This window comes from Myxine glutinosa, chromosome 3, assembly GCF_964187855.1.
Source record: "Myxine glutinosa chromosome 3, kmMyxGlut1.1, whole genome shotgun sequence".
NCBI lineage: Eukaryota > Metazoa > Chordata > Myxini > Myxiniformes > Myxinidae > Myxine > Myxine glutinosa.
Window position 1 is genome coordinate 166869259 of NC_136263.1, and position 21190 is coordinate 166890448.

At 43.3% G+C, this 21190-nt stretch overlaps 1 protein-coding gene across 2 annotated transcripts in view; it reads right to left on the minus strand.

The window, feature by feature from the left end:
- Window positions 1–21190, minus strand: part of LOC137423075 (adenylyl cyclase-associated protein 2) — a 343934-nt gene that overhangs the window by 291595 nt on the left and 31149 nt on the right. For both annotated transcript variants that reach the window (XM_078774722.1, XM_078774723.1), the window contains one exon: window positions 2675–2778. In XM_078774722.1, the coding sequence (XP_078630848.1) occupies window positions 2675–2778 (104 nt within the window). The remainder of the gene's footprint in view (window positions 1–2674; window positions 2779–21190) is intronic.

Sequence of the window (21190 nt, forward strand, 5' to 3'; positions counted from 1 at the left end):
TCCGAACCTGAACCATAAATCTAATCGGCTTGTTCTTGTGACATAACCAACTCATCCACCTGGTTTTGTCTGAATACGTCCACAACCATTTGAGATATCATGCTATATGTTTTGGCCCATTCTCTCAATGGTGAAGCATCACTTCAAAAAAAATAAAAATTGTCGTATCCAGATCTGGATCTTCACCAATATCTAATAATTTCGTCCTTGTCAAACACCCAACCTCTCCACCAAATTTGATCCAAATCCGTCCACAACCTTTTCAGATATCCTGTTCACAGACAAACAGACAGACAGGGGTGAAAACATTCGATGGCGAGGTAACATAGAGATCGAGGAACAAAAAATACATCTCAGACTTGAGAAATAGAAAGGAAATGTTGAGCCCAAATAACACAAAGGTAAGTTCGAACCCGAGGAACACAAAGGGAAGTTCAACCCGATTAATACAAAGGAAATCTGGGGCCTGAGGAACAAATAGGAAATCTTGACTGAATAACACCAAGGAAATATTGAGTGCAAGAAACAGAAAAGATATATCTGGCCCAGAGAGCACAAAGGAAATATTTGGCAAGAGAAACACAAAACAAATTTCAAGCTTGAGGACCACAAAGCAAATCTCAAGCTTGAGGACCACAGACGAAATCTCAAGCTTGAGGACCACAAACTAAATCTCCAGCTTGAGGACCACAAATAATATCTTAAGTCTGAGGACCACAGACCAAATCTCAAACTTGAGGACCACAGCCCAAATCTCAAGCTTGAAGACCACAAACCAAATCTCAAGCTTGAGGACCACAACCCAATCTCAAGCTTGAGGACCACAAACCAAATCTCAAGCTTGAGAACCACAAAGCAAATCTCGAGTCGGAGGACCACAGGCCAAATCTCAAGCTTGAGGACCACAAACCAAATCTCAAGCTTGAGGACCACAAACCAAATCTCAAGCTTGAGGACCACAAGGCAAATCTCAATTCTGAGGACCACAAAGCAAATCTCGAGTCTGAGGACCACAGACCAAATCTGAAGCTTGAGGACCACAGACCAAATCTCTAGGTTGAGGACGACAAACCAAATCTCAAACTTGAAGACCACAAAGCAAATCTCGAGTCTCAGGACAACAAACCAAATCTCAAGCTTGAGGATCACAGACCAAATGTCAAGCTTGAGGACCACAAAGCAAATCTCAAGCTTGAGGACCACAAAGCAAATCTCGAGTTTGAGGACCACAAAGCAAATCTCAAGCTTGAGGACCACAAACCAAATCTCAAGCTTGAGGACCACAAACCAAATCTCAAGCTTGAGGACCACAAAGCAAATCTCAATTCTGAGGACCACAAAGCAAATCTCGAGTCTGAGGACCACAGACCAAATCTGAAGCTTGAGGACCACAGACCAAATCTCTAGCTTGAGGACGACAAACCAAATCTCAAACTTGAAGACCACAAAGCAAATCTCGAGTCTCAGGACAACAAACCAAATCTCAAGCTTGAGGGCCACAGACCAAATGTCAAGCTTGAGGACCACAAAGCAAATCTCAAGCTTGAGGACCACAAAGCAAAACTCGAGTCTGAGGAACACCAAGAAAATTCTGAAATTTATATGAAAGATTAGGGAAATGTATAACCATTGTTGATGATTTTGGCTCTAACGCATCAGTCGAAGAGCAGAAGTGTCGATTAAAAAACAAAACAATAAAAAATATTTAACTTCCCGTTCAAAAATACACCACAACTTAAAAACAAAATTCCTAACTTTACAATGTGTTCATCGTTTGTGAGGGCATTTCATATTTTCAACCTCATCGCTGTTTGAGAATCGCCAGCATTCTCAGACGGAATTTTTGACCTTTGACATCCGACCCCAACAATATCCCCTCCTCATTCTTCTCACCCTCCCCCCTTAAATTATGTTCCACTCATAATTTTGTGCAAACCCTTTATTTAACTCCCTCCACTCCCTTCCAAACATATATGTGATATGTAGACTGTCCCTAATGGGCATTTTGGATTATGTGTGGTAATTATGTGTGGACCCTATAGGCCTCGTCCATTTTCTGATTTGTTTCAACCGTTATCCCCTTGTCTGCTTCATCGACATTTAATTATTCTGACATTTTCCAACTCGCAAGTTCTGAACGAGTTTATTTAGGTCTGAACGTGTTCAATCAAAAACCCAGCTGGATGCCCTGGGGGTACGTGCACCATGCCTCTGAGCCATCTTGCCTGGATTTGAATGTAGGCCCAGCTATAAACTTTCATCATGGTAGTTCACAGGCAGGGTGATGCATCAATGTGTGCGCCATCTCTCAGATGGAAGTTAAACGGCTGTCCCGTCTGCTAGCATTAGTTGTTGGACGTTAAAGATCCCACGGTGTCTTTCATGAAGAGTAGGCAAGCTATCTCCAGCACCATGGCCAAATTACAAATTCCTGCCCTAACCTATAGAGGACACTATCACCGGTACAGCCAAGCAAGCCCTCGGCCAATGGTGCTACCCCACAGCCGGGTGCCCCATATTGGAGAAGAAGAAGAAGAAGAAGAAGAAGAAGAAGAAGAAGAAGCAAAGACTAAACTCTATGCTTCCCATGTTTGCAAAGCAGGAAATATCAATAACTCTCCTCACTGTCAACTAACTTTAGAATGAATAACATAGTGCGGAGCACAATGCTTACGTGTACTTGGACATCAGCACCAATTTCACGGCTGCGCCGGATGTATTCCACCACGGGACCAGCAAGCAGTTTGTCAAAAGCTTCCACAGAAGAGGCAACTGGACCTGTGATTGAACAAGGTGTGTTAAACTTCACGGATGGAAATTTAAAAGAAAAGGTCAATTTCGATAGGTGACAATCAGCAGAGCCCGCAGGTAATAATCTTGCTTCTACTGTGACTTCTGCTTTGCACAACACAACTTTAACATTTATTTTAATCTCAGAATTGGCGCATTAAAATACTTGGCACAAAGAAGTGACCAACAAACGGATTTTGATATTTATTGCCATTTCGTGAAAATTAAACGAATCTGTGCAAGTGTAAAATATGTTTCTATCCAAAAATATTTAATTAAAGGCTTCATTAAATCATATAGGAGAATCATCTTCATCTTGAATTAACACCAGGCAGGTTGACTGAGCCTGTCATCCTTCCGAGGTTGGTAAAATGAGTACCAGCTAGCTGGTAATGCGGGGGTATTGCATCAGCGGCGCAGGCATACCCACAGAAAGTGATGCAGCCATGCAACCACAGGCTGCACACGAATAAGTAAATAAATAAATTTCCCAGATTCTAGTTTTTAATCTCTCAATATTTAATCACAAAATAGACAACATCAGAATCAGGGGCCACAGCCTCAGAGTAAAGGAGAGGTCGGATGGTAGGTAGCAAGGCAGGGATCTTTCACTCAAGAGTGGTGAATGCATGGAATGGTATCCTCAGAAAGGGGAGGGCAGAAAAAAAAAAAAGAGTACATAGATTTAAACTGCAATTAGATTGGTACTTATAAGCATTGGAGATACAGAGAAACATGGTTGATATTGGCAATGGTGGATAACTCAACTATGGATGGGTGACTATACGTGTGTCGAGATTACGAGGTGCATACAGTCGTGGCCAAAAATATTGGCACCGTTGCACTTTATTCAAATAACTCACAATTTTCTCTAAAAATAAGCTTAAATTGACAAAAGTATTTGGTCTCCACAAATCTTTATTTCACTGTTAATATTACAGAACCTTTGTTTTTGATTCAGACCCTAATATATCCTTCTTTTTTTTTCTTTTCTTTTTGTATACATGATCGAGGCTCGTGAAAGAGCTAACATTAATCACACAAAAAGTCAAACCGACACAAACCGACACATAAAACACAAAATAAAGGGAGCGGTAGACAAGATTGGGGAGAGAGGGGGAAGGACACAAACACAACATTTGGTGGGAGAGGTATAAAACATATGGACACTGCAAGGACTTCCAGGAAAGAAGTTGGAATTTCGAAAAAGTGTATCTGGGGTGAATTAGCTGGGGTAGAAAAGATCAAGGTTTTGGAAGGGGGAAGAAAAGAGATGGTGGTCAACAGCTGTTTTAAAGACCTGGAAGGAGGAGTGGGATTGAAGGGAGTGGGGGAGTTTGTTCCAGAGGCAGGAGAAAAGGGGAATGAAAGAGTGAAGGTGAGCAGAGAGCCTAGGTATTGGCAGTTTAACCATAAGAGGGTTGCTGGCAGATCTTGTGCGACCTGTAGGAATAGTTGGGGGACAGAGCACAGAGAGAGCTGGGGCAGCAAGACCGGAGAGGAGACGGTAGAAGACAGAAAGACCAGAAACCTGCCTGCAGTGAGTGAGTGAAAGGCCCTCGGAGTTAGCTTCATCGCAGGAGATTCCAATGATTCTGAAAGCTTTGGCTTCAACAGCGTGAAGCCGAGCTAGGTGTGAGGCAGGAGCACCGACCCAGAGGGGGGAACAGTATTCCATTGAGCTGCGGATGAAAGCCTTGCATGTGGTGAGGAGCTCAGGTGTGCCAAGGAAAGACTTCGCACGATGGAGGATGCCCAGTCGGTGACTGGCTTTGGAGGCCAGCTTGGCAATGTGGTTTTCCCAAGAAATATCATGGCAGATAGCGAGACCCAAAAGCTTGAGCGACAGAACTTCTTGGAGAGGATTGTTGAGAAAGTAGATGGGAGGGTTTTCCAGTCGGTCTTTTAGGAGAGACATAGTAAGAGTGTGAGATTTGTCAGGATTGAAAGACATGTTCCACTTGTTTGACCAGTCTGTGATTTTGTCCAGGTCTGCAGAGAGAGAGGAGGCTGCAGGCTGCCGATCTGAGGGATGGGGAATGGAGCGGCAGAGAGTGGAGTCATCAGCAAAGAGATAGAGAGGATTTTCCAGAGACTCGGAGAGATCATTGATGAAGACCAGAAAAAGCACAGGGCCCAGAACACTACCTTGGGGAACTCCAGCCAGAACAGGCAGGGGAGATGAGAGAAATCCATTCAGGGCCACACGTTGACTACGACCAGAGAGGAAGTCCGCAAGCCTTGCGTGGAGATTTCCATGGATACCATAGGAGGAGAGTTTGGTGAGCAGAGCTGGGTGCCAGACCGTATCGAAGGCACGTGATATGTCGAGGGAGACAGCTCTGATTTCCTGTTTGGCATCGAGGACCTCCATCCATTGTTGAGACAGCAGAAGCAACATGTCCAGAGTAGAATGACCTTTGACCTGGTCTGAATCCAAATTGATGATCGGAGATCAAGCCAATGGAGAAGAGGAAGGATTTGATATCCGAAGCAATGATGGATTCCATGACTTTTCTGATAATTGGAAGCCGGCTGATTGGTCTGTAGTTGCAAGGATCTGTTTTTGCACATTTTTTGTGTAAAGCGGTAATGTTTGCTGATTTCCAAGATGCTGGCAGATGACCTTGAGCAAAAGAGAGGGTGAAAAGAACAGAGAGAGGGTGAGATAGAGCCGCAGAGCAGGACTTTAGGACCCGTGGGCTGATGCCGTCTGGTCCAGTTGCAGAATCAGAGTCGAGGTTTGACAAAAACTTCTCCACCCTGTCAGGAGAGAAGGAAACAGTTGGGTTCAACTGGGTAAGGTGGGAACAGAGAGAGATGGGTTTGGGACACAAGATTTTGAGGCAAACACAGAGTTGAGGCATTCAGCTTTTTCACGTGCGGAGTCAGCCGTGTGGCCATTTGAGGTGAGGGAGGGGATGAAGGGGGAACAAACACCAGAAACAGATTTGACCAGACACCACCAGGATTTGGAAGAGGGAAACAGATAAGAGAGTTCGGTCCTGAGAACGGAGAGATATTGTTTCCTGGCTCTCCTGAGGGTGGACACACACTTGTTTCGGGCTTTGTGAAAGGAAATGAGATTTCCTTCCGTTGGATTTGCTTTCCAGGAGTCGAAAGCAAGTTGTTTCTGGGCAATAGCCTCACCACAAGATTCCGTGTACCATGGACGGGAGGAAGGGTATGACAACTGAAGACGAGATGGGATAAATCTGTGCATGAGAGAGAGCAATTTACTTTGGAAGAATTCCAGGATGAGTTGATGTCAGAGGCAGTAGAGATGGGAGACCAGTCCAAATGATTGATGGCTGCTTGAAGACCGTGCCAGTTGGCCTGAGTGAAATGCCAGACTCGTCGGTGCTGAGGTGGCTCTCTGAGAATGGTCAGATAGATGTCCACTTTAACAAGCACATGATCAGAAGAACCGATTGGAGCAGAAGAACAGCAGCAGACATTTGCAGGGAAGTTTGTCATAACCAAGTCCAGAAGAGAAGATACTCCATTGACTGAGATCCGGGTCGGGAAATTGACAGATTGTGTCAATCCCAATGAGTCACAGAAGTCCTTTGCTCAGGTGCCATGGCTGGTGAGAGAGGAACCCACACCCAGCCAGCTTGTAGGATGACAGTTGAAGTCGCCAAATATGAGGAAGAGAGAGTTTGGATGAGTTGATCGAAGTTGGTACATGTTGTCAGGCAGCGACATGTAAATGGAGTCATCACTGTTTGGAGGACGGTACAGAACACATATGAACAAAAGGTGGGAGCGGAGAGGAAGCCGTAGCCAGAGGTACTCCTGGGGGTGGGGTGGAGAGAGGGCAGTGCAAGGAGAGTGAGGAAGAGAGTTTTTGATAAAGATAGCAACCCCACCACCAGGACGAGGCTCAGGTCTATCATACCGGAGGAGGGAGTAACCAGATGTTAAGGAATCAGAGACATCTTGAAGGAGGAAAGTTTCTGTTAAGCGGATCAAGTCTGGATTGTCAGAAGCAACCTGAATGGAGAGATCAATCAGGTTTGAGCGAAGGCCTCGGATGTTTGAGGTCCATATCGTTAATGAGGAGAGAGGAGGAGCATCGGGTGCAGGAGAGGGGAGGGGTGGGGTAGGGGCAGATGAAGGATGGGTGGGGGAGGTAGGAGGAGCAGTTAATAGTGTGTCAGAGATTGCAGAAGAGTTACAAGAAAGGGAAGGATGAGGATGAAAGGTTTGATGGTGATGGGATGAGGCACAGTGAGGGGTTCTTTGAGGGGTGGCAGAGGAAAGTAGAAGGTTGGGGGAGGTGGAGGTATGAGATAGAAGGGAGATGAAGTCGGGAGGAGGCAGCTTTGAGAAGGGGGTGGGAGGGGGGAGAATTGGAGAGGGATGGTAGGAGGGGAGATTTGAAGGGGGGGGGGGTTGGGGGGAGTTTTGAAGGGGAGGGGTTAGGGGGGAGTTTAGGAGGAGAGGGGCAAGTGGTGAGTTTATGAGGGGATGGGCAAGGGGGGAGATTTGGAGGGGCGGGGCAAGGGGGTTGTTTAGAAAGTGGATGATTAATGAAAGACGAACATTTATAACAAATTGGGTTTATTGTGATTTTCAAGTTAGCGATCCGTTTAAGAACGATAGAGGAGGGGTGGAATGAATTTGAATTTAGAGCATGTAGTGAATTAGAATTATAAGAGATTGAATATTTTTTTGAAGTAGAATGAGTTGGAGAAGAAATTGAAAAGAGCCTTTTAAATAGGAAGAAAAACAGCGTGTTGTAATATACCACTGAATAAAACTGCAGGGGAAAGTTGAAACATATTTCAACAGAACCGTGAAGAACAGTCTAATATTCACGAAAAAAACAACAGGGAGAGGGAGCCTGGAGGGACAACCAGGAGTCACGTGAACAGGGCAAAATATGTCAGCAAAAAGAACAGGGCAAAACAGATCTGGGGAATGATGTGAAATGGGGGTGAAACATGTGGTCAAAGAACGAACGAACGAAAAGAACAAAAAAGGAAATGTTTTTGTTTTTTTTGTTTGTTTGTTTTTTTGAGTTAAGATTTTAAACAAGGAAGTATGGAGTGAAAAGACTGGGAAAAAACTGAGAGAACGAGAGAAGCAGGACCACAATCGACCACTGAGAGAAACAAAGCCCCCAGGTAGGAAGCTTAAAGAACAACAGCAAGGCCGCAATATATCGAGGCACGAAATACTCGACCACTCTATACAGGTATGAAAGATTAACACCGATAATCTTCCAAGGGACGCACTATCGGTACACACACGTAAGATAAATACAGTTTCGAATAAAATACAATTGTGAACAATTACTTTCTTTTAAATCTTTCTTTTAAATCAGAAAATAAAAAGAAATGGCATTGACAAAATTATTGACACCCAAGACTTAATATTTAGTAGCACAGCCTTTGGACAAAATAACTGCAGTCAAACGCTTCCTATAGCCATGAATGAGCTTCCTACACCTCTCTAAAGGCAGTTTGGCCCACTATTCTTGTGCAAACTGCTCCAGTTCTCCCAGATTTGAAGAGTGCCTTCTCCCAAACTGCTGTTTTCAGATCTCCCCACAGGTGTTCAATGGGATTTAGATCTGGACTCATTGCTGGCCACTTCAGAACAGTCCAGCGTTTTGTCTTGAACCATTCCTGGGTGTTGTTTGAAGTGTGTTTGCGGTCATTGTCCTGCTGCAAGGCCCATGACCTTTGACGGAGACCCGGCTTTCTGACCCTGGGTTGAACATTGCGCTCCAAAATGCCTTGGTAATCTCCTGATTTCATGTTGCCACACACACATTCAAGGCACCCAGTGCCAGAGGCAGCACAACAACCCCAAAACATCAATGAATCGCCTCCATATTTGACTGTAGGGAAGGTGTTCTTTTATTTGAAGGCTTCATTTTGTTTTCTATAAACATAGAGATGATGTGCTTTACCAAAAACCTCTAGTTTAGTCTCATCTGTCCACAGGGCATTCTCCCAGAAGGATTTTGGCTTGTTCAGGTGTGTTTTGGAAAACTCCAGTCGGGCTTTCTTATCTCTCTCAGCAGTGGGGTCCTACCATAAAACCCCCTTTCATTGAGTTGGCGACAGATGTTGCGAGTTGAAACTGTCGTACCTTGTGTCTGAAGGTCAGCTTGAATCTGCTTGGCAGTTGATCGAGGTGCTTTCTTCACCATTCGAACAATCCTTCGCTGCAATCTTTGATCAAGTTTTCTCTTGTGCCCATGTCCAGGGAGATTGGCTACAGTGCCATGGGCCTTAAACTTCCTGATAACATTGCGTATGGAGGACACAGGAACATCAATATCTCTGGAGATGGACTTGTAGCCTTGAGATTGTCCATGCTTGGCTACAAACCTGTGTCTGACCTCCACAGATAATTCTCTGGTTTTCTTTCTGTTCTCCATGCTCATTGCGGTACACACAGTGACACAAAACAGCAGAATGACTCCTTTCCTCTATTCAAACTGGTTGAATGAGTGATTTTTATATTCCAGGCACTTGCAACTCACCAGAGGTGAGGTCAATTCCAAAGTAAAGGAGAATCACCTGCTTGAAATCTAATTATTTCTTACAACTTCTTAAAAGGTGCCAATAATATTGTCCAGGCCATTTTAGGATTTCTGTGTGGAATAAGCTAAGATTGAATAATTATTTCAGATTTTTTTTGTTTTGTTCTACTCTAAACCAAATAAATACATAATATGTGGATACCAGAATATTTTTTAATTTCAACAATTTTCTGGAAGGAATAGTGCATTCCTTGAAAAAAGTTCAAGGGTGCCAATATTTTTGGCCACGACTCTACAAGCCTGAACATCTTAATCTTCCCCCAAAAATATTAATAATAAATCAACCTGGTGATGTCCCCATCTGCCTTGTTGTTCTCCTCCCCACTCCACCAATGCACCCCTCCCCTTCCAAAACTCCGTGAAGTTAAGTGAATTAATTAATAGATTAGATACAGTGCCTTCATAAAGTATTTACACCCCTTGGCTTTTTCACATGTTGTTGTGTTACAGCCTGAATTTAAAATGGATTAAATTAAGATATTTTGTCCCTGATATACACATAATACCCCATAGACATAATGTCAACATTTTTCAAATTAATTAAAAATGAAATACAGAATTATTTAATTTACATAAGTATTCAGCCCCCTGAGTCAATATTTCATAGAAGCGCCTTTGGCAGCGACTACAGCATCGAGTCTTCTTGGGTATTTCTGTATCAGCTTGACACATCTGGATTTGGGGAGTTTCTCCCATTCTTCCTTGCAGATTTGCTCAAGCTCTGTCAAGTTGGATGGGGAGCATCGGTGAACAACAATCTTCAGGTATTTCCACAGATTCTCAGGAATACATTCTCAGGATTCAAGACTGGGATTTGGCTGGGCCATTCAAGGCCTTTCACATTCTTGGTCTGAAGTCATTCCAGTATTGCTTTGGCTGTATGCTTGGGGTCATTGTCCTGTTAGAACGTAAATCTTTGCCGCAGTCTAAGGTCTTTTGCACTCCGAAGCAGGTTCTCCTCAAGGATTTGCCTGTATTTGGATCCATTCATTCTTCCCTCTATCCTTACAAGTCTCCCAGCCCCTGCCACTGAAAAGCAACCCCATAGCATGATGCTGCCACCACCCTACTTCATGGTAGGGGTGGTGTTAGATGGGTGATGAGCTGTGCTCGTTTTCCGCCAGATGCAGCGCTTTGCATTTATACACCTTTTTGAAAACTGCAAGTGGACCATCATGTGCCTTTTTCTCAAGAGTGGCTTCTATCTGGCTACTCTCGCATAAAGCCTGGATTTGTGAAGTCCTGCTGAGACTGTTGTCCTTCCAGTAGGTTCAGTCATCTCAGCCAAGGAACTCTGTAGTTCTCTCAGAGTGGACATTGGGTTCTTGGTCACTTCACTGACCAAGGTCCTTCTTGCCTGGTTGCTCAGTTTTGTCAGACGTCCAGCTCTAGGAATAGTCTGGGTAGCTCCATATTCTTTCCATTTCCCAATGATGGAGCTCACTTTGCTCTTGGAAACTTTCAACACTCCAGATATTGTGCAATACCCATCCCCAGATCGTTGCCTCCTCAGAATTCTATCTCGGAGTTCTACGGACAGTTCCTTGGACTTCATGGTAGAGTTTCTGCTCTGATATGCACTGTCAACTGTGGGACCTTATATAGAAAGGTGTTTTTCCACCTAAATCATGACAAATCAACTGAATTTGTCACAGGTGGACTCCAATCAAGTTGTAGAGACATCTTAAGGATGATGATCAAAGGAAATTGGAAGTACCTGAGCTCAATTTGGAGTGTCATAGTAAAGGTGTTTATTACTTATTGATTCTTGATTGATTTGATTGATTTCAGCTTTTCATTTTTAATTATTTTGTTAAAATGTCAAAAAAAGAATCCCACTTTGTCATTATGGGGTATTATGTGTACATCAGTGACAAAAAAAATCTTAATTTAATCCATTTTAAATTTTGACTGTAACACAGCAAAATGTGAAATAAATCAAGGGGTGTGAATACTTGCTGAAGGAATTGTAAATGTGATGTGTATAAAGCACAGGGAGATGGACCAAATGGCCTCATCCTGTGTCAAAGTTCCTGGTATTTACTTGTATTTCATTCCTCCGTCACTCTGCAGTCCCTCCGGGTCACATCACTCTGTTCTTACACCATATACCCTCCTTATGGAATCCCAAAAATTCAGGCTCACCTCCACTTTCTACTCTCATTTGTGGAACTTCCTTCCTCAATCTGTTCAATCACACTCTTCTTTCCACGGTTTTAAGTTGGCAATACAACACGTTTGATCCTCTTCAATCGCTACTCACAAACGTTTTTGTTTTATCCTCATTAACCATCTCCTACCTCTACCCATATATATTGTAGGTTATGCATCCTGTTTCTTTATGTTACATCCATCCTTGTTACATCCATAGATTACACCAATTGCCTCCATATCTCCTCAATACATTGCCTTCTACCCTCTGTCGCATTCTTCTTTCATGAGCATTGGCCTTTTGTACACAAAAAAATGGAAGAGCAAGCAGATGGAGGGTATAAAACAACATATGTTGTATAGAAAAAAACCTCAATCAAAATAATGTCTCCCATGATATAAATATGTCCTTTTATGGTATTTAGTGTTTTCTATATGTTCTCCCAGGCTGGCAGGATGACGTAGAGTTACGCACACTCACCTCAAAGCCGTCTAGCCTGGGTTTGAATCCTGACCCAGGTATAAACTATTATCCTGGTGTTTCACAGGCAGGGTGATTCATCAACATGTGTGTGCCATCTCTTGGATGGACATGAAACTGAGCGACCCGTCTCCGGAATTAGTTGGTGGATGTTAAAGATCCCATGGTGTCCTTCGGGAAGAGTAGGCGTGCTATCGCTGGCACCATGGCCAAATTACAAATTCATGCCCCAACAACTGCTGGGAAGGCAATGGCAAACAGCCCAATGTAACCCTTGTCAAGAACGGTATCACCGATGCTCTGTAACAGAGTACTTCCTCCCATGATGAAACTGGTATCTTCCCCTCCTCCCCCAAAGAAAAACGTTTCAGTCTTTTTGAACAGCATGTTTCCACTCATCCTTAATCAATGTGTGAAAATCAAACATCGATGTAGAAGCCTTTCCTATATAGAACTAGAACGGCATTCTGTAGCACACATATATTTGCCAGGCTGAACCGTTTAGAATTTGTATCCCACTGATAGGCCGGATTGATACATTGACGAGAAGAGGAAGAAGTTCAAGGAGTGGCAGAAGGCGAAGGGTATGGGGGCAGAAAAGGCAGAGCATGAAAGTTATAAGGCAGCCAGGAAGGCTGCAAAGAAAAAGGTAGCAAAGGCGCAAGAGGCATGTAGGAAAATGTTCGGAGAACGCTTGGATTTGGAAGAGGGTCAGAGAGCGGTATTCAGGATTGCAAAGCAGATAGCGAAAGAGAGGTGTGATGTGATGGGGATGAGTTGCTTGAAGGATGAAGTGGGACAAATCGTTTTGGACCCAGATGGAATTAAAGGAAGATGGCAGAGATATATGGAAATACTGTTGAATGCAGAGAATGAATGGGATGGCAACATAGAGAGTAACCCAGTTTTAGGACTGGCAGAGAAGATAACCGAGCAGGAAGTTGAGGAAGCGATAAAAGCAATGAAGAGTAGAAAAGCGGGAGGGCCGACGGGAGTTGTGGGAGATATGTTGAAGGCAGCGGGAAACTGGGGTGTGAAGAGAATGACAGAGATCTGCAATCTGGTGGTGAAAGAGGGCCGCATTCCAGTGGATTGGGAACTGAGTATCCTCGTCCCTCTATACAAGGGGAAAGGTGACCCTCTCGAGTGTGGCTCGTACCGAGCGATAAAGTTATTGGAGCATGGAATGAAGGTATTGGAAAGGGTGTTGGAGAGGAGGATAAGGAAGAAGGTGAAGATCGACGAAATGCAGTTTGGATTTATGCCAGGAAGAGGAACGACAGACGCGCTTTTTATTGTGAGGCAGTTGCAGGAGAAGTACAAGGAGAAGAGGAAGAAGTTGTTTCTTGGGTTTGTTGATTTGGAGAAAGCATTTGATGGGGTTCCACGTGAAGTAGTGACATGGGCATTGAGGAAGTTAGGAGTGGAGGAATGGTTGATCAGAGTAGTGATGGCAATGTACAAAAGAGCGCGCACAGCTGTAAGGACGAAGGACGGGAACAGTGGTGAGTTTGAGGTGAAGGTGGGAGTGCATCAGGGGTCGGTACTAAGTCTACTACTATTTGTAGCTGTGATGGAGGTGCTGGCTCGGAACATAAAGGAGGGTTTACCGTGGGAGTTGTTGTATGCAGATGATCTGGTGTTGATTGCAGAAAGTATGGATGGACTAAAGGAGAAGATGAACAAGTGGAAGGAATGTATGGAGACAAAAGGTCTGAAGGTGAATATCGGAAAAACGAAGGTGATGGCAAGTGGTAAAGCATGTGGTGAGGTGGAAAGAACTGGGAAGTGGCCGTGTGCTGTGCGCAGGAAGGGTGTCGGAGTGAACTCCATTCAATGTACAATGTGCGCTGATTGGGTTCATCAAAAATGTAGTGGTCTGAGAGGGTCATTGTGGCAGCTACATTCAAATGTAAGGTGTGCACAGAGGGAGCTGCAGATGGAGGAAATGTTGAGTTGGATCTTGGAGATGGTGTGAAGCTGGAAGGTGTGAAAGCATTTTGTTACCTAGGAGACATGCTGAATGGAGAAGGTGGATCAGACTCGGAAACGGTTGCTCGAGTGAGATGTGCATGGAAGAAGTTTCGGGAACTGAGTGGCGTGCTGACAAGGAGAAGAGTGTCGTTGAAGCTGAAGGGAAAGGTGTATGCTGCATGTGTGAAAAGTGTTATGTTTTATGGGAGCGAGACATGGGTAATGAACGTAGAGCAGCAACAAAGGCTGGAAAGGGTGGAAATGTGAATGGTTTGGTGGATGTGCGGAGTATCGTTGAGAGAGAGGAAGACAAATGATGAATTGCGAAAGATGATGTGAATAGAGCCTGTGATGGATGCTGTGAAGAGAAACAGGTTGAGATGGTTTGGTCATGTGTTGAGGAAGGATGAAAGTGACTGGTTGAGAACAGTGATGGAAATGAATGCAGAAGGAAGTAGAGGACGGGGAAGACTGAGAAAGACTTGGCTAAAGATGGTCGAAGAAGAAATGCGGGCAAGGGGGTTAACAAGGGGAGATGCAGAAAATAGGGCAAAATGGAGAATATCGTCATGGGGACCGCAAGGCTAACCCCCGCTCTTGCAGGGAAAATGGCCTTAAAATGCCTGTTGTTGTTGTTGTTGATAGGCCAGATCTGCAGCGGACCTCCAAAATATAATTGGCTTGTTTTTGTCACCCGCCCAACCCATCCACACAATCCATCCCTAACTTTTTCATGTATAGTTTTTGGCCCCATCTCTCAATGGTGAAGGATCACTCAAAAAAGTTTGTTTTAAATCTCATATCTGGATCCAGACGTTCACCAAAATTGAAAAAAAAATCGTCCTTGTCCCACACCCAACCTGTCCACCAATTTCCGGCCAAATTCGTCAATAACTTTTGGAGACATCGTGCCATACATCGGTTTTAGCCCGATCACTCAATGGTGAAGAATCACTTTAAAATTCTCGGATCAGGATTTTCACCAATATCGAATTAAATCTTCCTTGTCCTACACGAAACCTGTCCACCAGGTTTCGTCGGAATGCATCCATTTTTTTTTTTAGATATCGTGCTATGTATTGTTTTTGGCCCCATCTCTCACTGGTGAAGAATCACTTTAAAATTCTAGTATCAGGATCTTAACCTAAATCAAATAATTTCATCCTTGTCGCACACCCAAGCTATGCACCAATTTTCATCCGAATCCATCCATAACTTTTTGAGATGTCCTGCTCACAGATAGAAAGACACACAGCAAGACAGGCAGACAGGGGTAAAAACATAACCTCCACCCGCCTTTCGTGGCGGAGGTAAACAAAGAAACATTACTGTACATTATTGTGTGATCACAAATAATATTATGTCTCCTCAACATTGCGCTGGGATCATTTTGTTGGCCTTCAATCCTCCAGAGACCAACTCTTCCATTTGCCTCATTTTCTTCCAAGTCGCGTCCTAAAAACTGTGCAAAACATTGTACAACCCCTTCTAAGTATCCGTACATTACAGTTTCAAAGTACTGATTCGAGAGTGCATAGGGTTGGCCTTTTTAGCATTCCCCTCTGAACTGATGCTTGGAACCTAAGTTCAAATCTGCCATACAATATTTATTTATCCTCTGTCTACTAAAATGCTTGTAATTCACAATTAAGTATGGGGATGTCTCTTTAATGTCTCTGCCCTACATGAGATTTATGTACAAGCTTAATTTTGAGCGTAATTTACAACAATAGAGGAGATTAAAGCACCATTGCAGTCCTGTTGCAAAGAAAAAGACTACGGTGCACTTTTTTAATCCATGAGGAATAGGGGAAAACAAAAACGAATGCAAACCTTCACATGGGATGCTAAACAACATGGATCTACGTGCAGGTTTAAAATGACAAAATATTTTACCTATTTTTGTTCTGCAGTAGTATGTGTTGTTCCTCCAGCTGTGCAATACCATCCAAAAGTTCATTATAAGATCACAAAACAATTCTACAAAATGTCCCCTGCATATAGCAGGTGTGCGATTGAGTTGCCTCGTGCAGCTGCCCTGCTATGGATTTGGTTGCACTAAGCTAAGAAGCCCTTGTGTGGTGGATGTTTTATTGATGGATATTGCAGCTGCTGTTCGCAGCAAACAGGTGTGGAAGAAGACAGAATTGAAGTAGAACTCATGCACCACAAATATTTCTGCATTGTCTGTGTAAAGCAATGTCTGAATGAGGTTAAGGAAGAGATTAACACAAGCATGGAGGAGTGGGGTGAAAAAAGGAGTAAAATATTTGTTTATTAGCAGTTATCTTACAATAAATATTGTGTTGGCGGGAAGCACATGACAGTGAGGATCAAAGAGAGCACAAGGCGGTGAGAATCCATTCACATTTTAAACTAGAACGGCACTCTTCGATGTCACGACGTCGACTGATATGCCTCTACCCACATTATTACATCATTATAATACTTGTATCAAGTTTGATTTAAATCCATTCAGCTGTGTCCAAGTTATCACATTTTTACCTGACATGACCTCTGACCTATGGCCTTTGACCTTGGGATCCCCAAAATATAATCAGTTAATCTTTACATCATTATACATATCTGCACCAAGTTTGAATTAGATCCCTTTAGCCATTCTCAAATTATAGACCTATTACAGACTTTGACCTTTAACCTTTCACCTCTTGAACCCAAAATCTAATCAGCTCATCTTTACATCATAATACATACCAGTACCAAGTTTGAATTAGATCACTTCAGCCGTTCTCGAGTTATAGACCTATTACAGACTTTGACCTTTAACCTTTCACCTCTTGAACCCAAAATAGAATCAGCTCATCTTTACATCATAATACATACCAGTACCAAGTTTGAATTAGATCACTTCAGCCGTTCTTGAGTTATAGACCTATTACAGATTTGGCCTTTGACCCCAACATCAAATCACTGAATCTTTACAACATTATCCATACCTGTACCAAGTTTGAATTAGATCACTTCAGCCGTTCTCAAGTTATAGACCTATTACAGACTTTGACCTTTAACTTCTTGACCCCAAAATCTAATCAGTTCATCTTTACATCATTCTACATAAGTGTACCAAATTTGGTCAGAATCCCATCACTGGTTCACAAGTTATCACGGCAATAGTATTTTTACCTAACATGACCTCTGACCTTTTCCCTTTGACCTCGTGACCCCAAAATCGAATCAGTTCAACTTTACCTCTTTATACATACCTGTGCTAAGTTTGACTAAGATCACTTTAGCCATTCTCAAGTTATAGCGGCAACGAAAACCTATCACGGACGGATGGACGGATTCGGACGGACGGACGGACAGCCGGACGGACAACCTGAAAACAAAAGATTAACAATAGCTCAGGATTGAATAGAATTCCAACCACCATCCTTAATCAGTAAACCGGCTTGTGTGATTAAAATAAATAAATGAGGAATAATAAATAAATAAATGATAAAAAATATATATTGTTACGGTTTTCCCGCCGCCCTTCCTACCCTTACCAAGGGGAGATTAAGCCCCTTGTTCTTTCTGGGTCGGCGGAACCGAGAGACTTGAAACGCCCCTCCTGGGCTAAACGCAAGGTAGGGTTTCGGGACCAAGTCTCGCACGTACCTAAATACCTGTGCCGCCGCGGAAGCGGGGAAGCAAGCCTCGCACGAGCCACGTGTAATTTGAGTGCACCGAGCGGATTGCGTACCACGTGGTCCGTGCAGTTATCTTGGTATTGGAACCCGATTAGAGCGGTTCTATTCGTACCACGCTTAGTCAATGATGGAAATCACAAGACGATCGAATAAAGGAATAACAAGATTTAATTATTATTTACACAAGTATGTACAATTTGGTAGAAAGCAGACACAGAGAAGAACTTTAGCAGTCTTCTATAAATCCCAGTCGGGCCCGGTCACACTCACACAGGGGAAATGCAGGCAGGATGATGTTCAGGCCAAACGCGCCGACGTGGTCGTCCAGGAACGGCCCCGTCCGGCTCTCCTTGGTCACAGCACGTCCCGTGATGATGGCAAGCAGGCGGTGGATGGATCCTCGTAGCGCGTCTCTCGAACAAAAGGCAGCAGATGAGGCAGGAAGGTGGGAAGGAATATACGCGTCTCACGGGCGGCTTTCCACAGCACGTTTAGTAACCAGCGCGCTATCACACGTAACCCAATGCAATAGAGGCTCGGCCTTAAGCTCAACCGAGCGTCACTTTAATAGGAGCGCTTATACGGGGTTCATGCGCGTCTTTCTCGGATCTCGTAACTCTCATCAATACTCGAACCTCTCCGCACTCAACTGCTCACCCCGAACTGCTTCTTCAACTGCGCTCATGGGGGCTTCGCGCGACGGGTTTTATTGCCATGCCCTTAGCCTTCTCGAATGTTCGAACCACACCCTGTGATGCATTGCCGCAACCACTCCCTTTGAGCCCTGATTGGCGGCTTGCGCTTACCGTCAGCCTCTTCGCCGTCCTCATTCGGCCCCGACCCGACCTGCCAGGCCCGCCTCGTGTCAATTCGCGCCAAAAAGCCAAAGGCAGCATAAAGAGGCGTAAGAGGCATAAGGCAATGGAGGCAATGAAAGGACCTATTCTCATTATTCTACTCAATGCAAGACTAACACAGGAAAAGGACTATTCTCACACATACTATGAAATAACTGAACTATCGCGAGGGTACGTGTTGTTTGTGTGACTATGAGGGGGAAATTTAACCTTTATTGGACAAAACTCAAAACCGCAACAATATATATATAAATTAAAAAATTTAAAAAAAAAAATATATATATATATATATATATATATATATATATATATATATACGTATATATATATATATATATATATATATATATATATATATATACGTATATATATTAGGGTGCATCAAACGCCCTTAGGTTCTTGGATTTTAATGTCTATTCTCTCAAATGTTACACTTGTTGGTAGAAGTATGTATGCAAAAAATAAATGAAATCAGAGGTGGTCCTGGGTGGCCACCGGCCACTTTTATATATTTAGGGCCATTTTCGGGGCCGCACTATGTAAAAATGTTTGATTTTGTTATTTTACACCCAAACCTAGTCATGTTTGGTATCAAATTGAAGGTCTTGATGAGAGGAATACAAATATAACAATTTTATGCAAAAAACGATGGTTTGATAATTAGTTTGTATTTTTACATGAATGAAATCGGAGGTCTAATCGTGGGTCCCATACTAGTAGTCTAATAATATCCTTTATTTTCTTTCAGATGGCAGATAAGAAGACCAGATTAGCAAGTGCCATTTTTGGTCTTGGCAATGCTTTTACAGAAGCAGATGGTACATTGACAGGAGTCCGCCTCCCAACTTGCCGGCAGGTTCTTCGATGCGTGATGTGGTACATCCAGAAAGAAATATGTGAAGGCAAACAAACTCAGCCACTGAAATGGAAATCTGCCAGCATCGTCCTTATCCAGCTGAAAAAATTCTACACTAAAGCAAATATTCCTATGCTTTCAGACCATCAATGCTGCAAACTAATACTTGACCTTCTTAATGACAATAACAAATTGCGTCAAATACCTGTTTCTCGCCGAGAATCTCCAAGCACTTTGGCTAAGTTGCAAACCATGAATGAACGTCTTGATAAGACCTTTGGTGTATGGACAAAAGATGCAATGACAAACATTAAGAATGAGGAAGATAGAGTATTTTTAGAGTCAATGAAATCTGACAGAGTAGCCTCATTTGGTGGTGTTGACAAGAAGAAAGTTGATAAAGATCATAGAAAAGAAAAACGCCTCTTAGCGGAAGCTTCAAGACGAGAACGTCATGAATCATCCAGTGTACAAGAGATGACAATTAGTTCTGTATGCTCTGATGATAGTGACTCTGCAGATAGCTTGGAAGAAACTGAAGAAGAGGCGATTCCAGAGTTTCAAAGGAAGCGTAGTCACCACAGATCAACATATGCAGGTACATCTGCCTTTATTCCTCATGATATTCTGAAAAGACATTCAGTTGTGTCTGTTGCTACTCGACTAAACATAACTCCTGTTCAACAGGTTGCGCTCACCAAAGCTGTAATTCAAGAGGCAGGAGGTGATCCACGTCGTGTGGCCAAGTCGTACTCAACTGCTGATAAGGCTCGACGATCAATAACAAGTGCTATCGCCAAATATATTCAAGAAAATTGGATCGCCCCAACAGCTGCAACACTTCACTGGGATGGCAAGCAGATACCAACGCTCACAAACAAGAATGTCAAGGAAGAAAGATTGCCAGTGTTGGTTGGGAATGCCACTGATGTAAAGCTACTGGGGGTGGCTAGATATCCTCCTGGAAGTGATAGGTCATCAGGTGACATCATTGCCGAGCACACTTACACGTATCTACATTCATGGAAGTGCAAACAATCAGTTGTCAACTTATGTTTTGACACAACAGCATCAAACACTGGACACGTTACAGCTGCCTGTGTTACCATTCAATCAAAACTGGACCGTGCTCTTCTGTGGTGTGCATGTCGCCATCATGTTGGAGAGGTAATCCTGGATCATGTGTTTGACGTTCTCAAAATTGAGGCATCAAAGTCTCCAGAAGTATCTTTGTTCCAAAAATTCCAGAAGAATTGGGAACGCATATCGCATGCAAAGAATGAAAGTTTAACCAAAATTGACATTTCCATGTACAATGACTATGCACAACAGCTGCTTTTATCCTGCAAAAACAAGGTTTTAAGCACAATCCGCACAAGCGCTTCATACTGTAGGGAAGACTACAAGGAAATGGCACAACTCTGCCAGGTAGTCCTCGATGATGATGTCACAAAACAAGGAACACTCCACAGACCAGGGGCCATGCATAAAGCAAGGTGGATGTCAAAGATTCTTTATTCCATCAAAATATGCCTACTTGAAGAGCAAATTTCTCTACTACCTCGAGGAACTGTAACAACACAACATCAACAGAAAAAACTGAAGGAGTTTGTTGTTTTTGTTGTTTATATTTATTGTGATTGGTGGCTCATATGTCAGTCTGCTTCAAATGCCCCATGGTTTGATTTGTGCTTTTACAAGACTCTGCTCAACTATAAAGCTGTCAACTCAACCATTTCAGTCAGCGCTGTGAAAGCCTTTGATAGACATTTGTGGTATTTAACCCCAGAACTGGTTGTTTTGGCACTGTTCAGCAATGCAATTCCTCAAAAGGATCGTCGTGCCCTTGCAGATGTGTTACTGGCC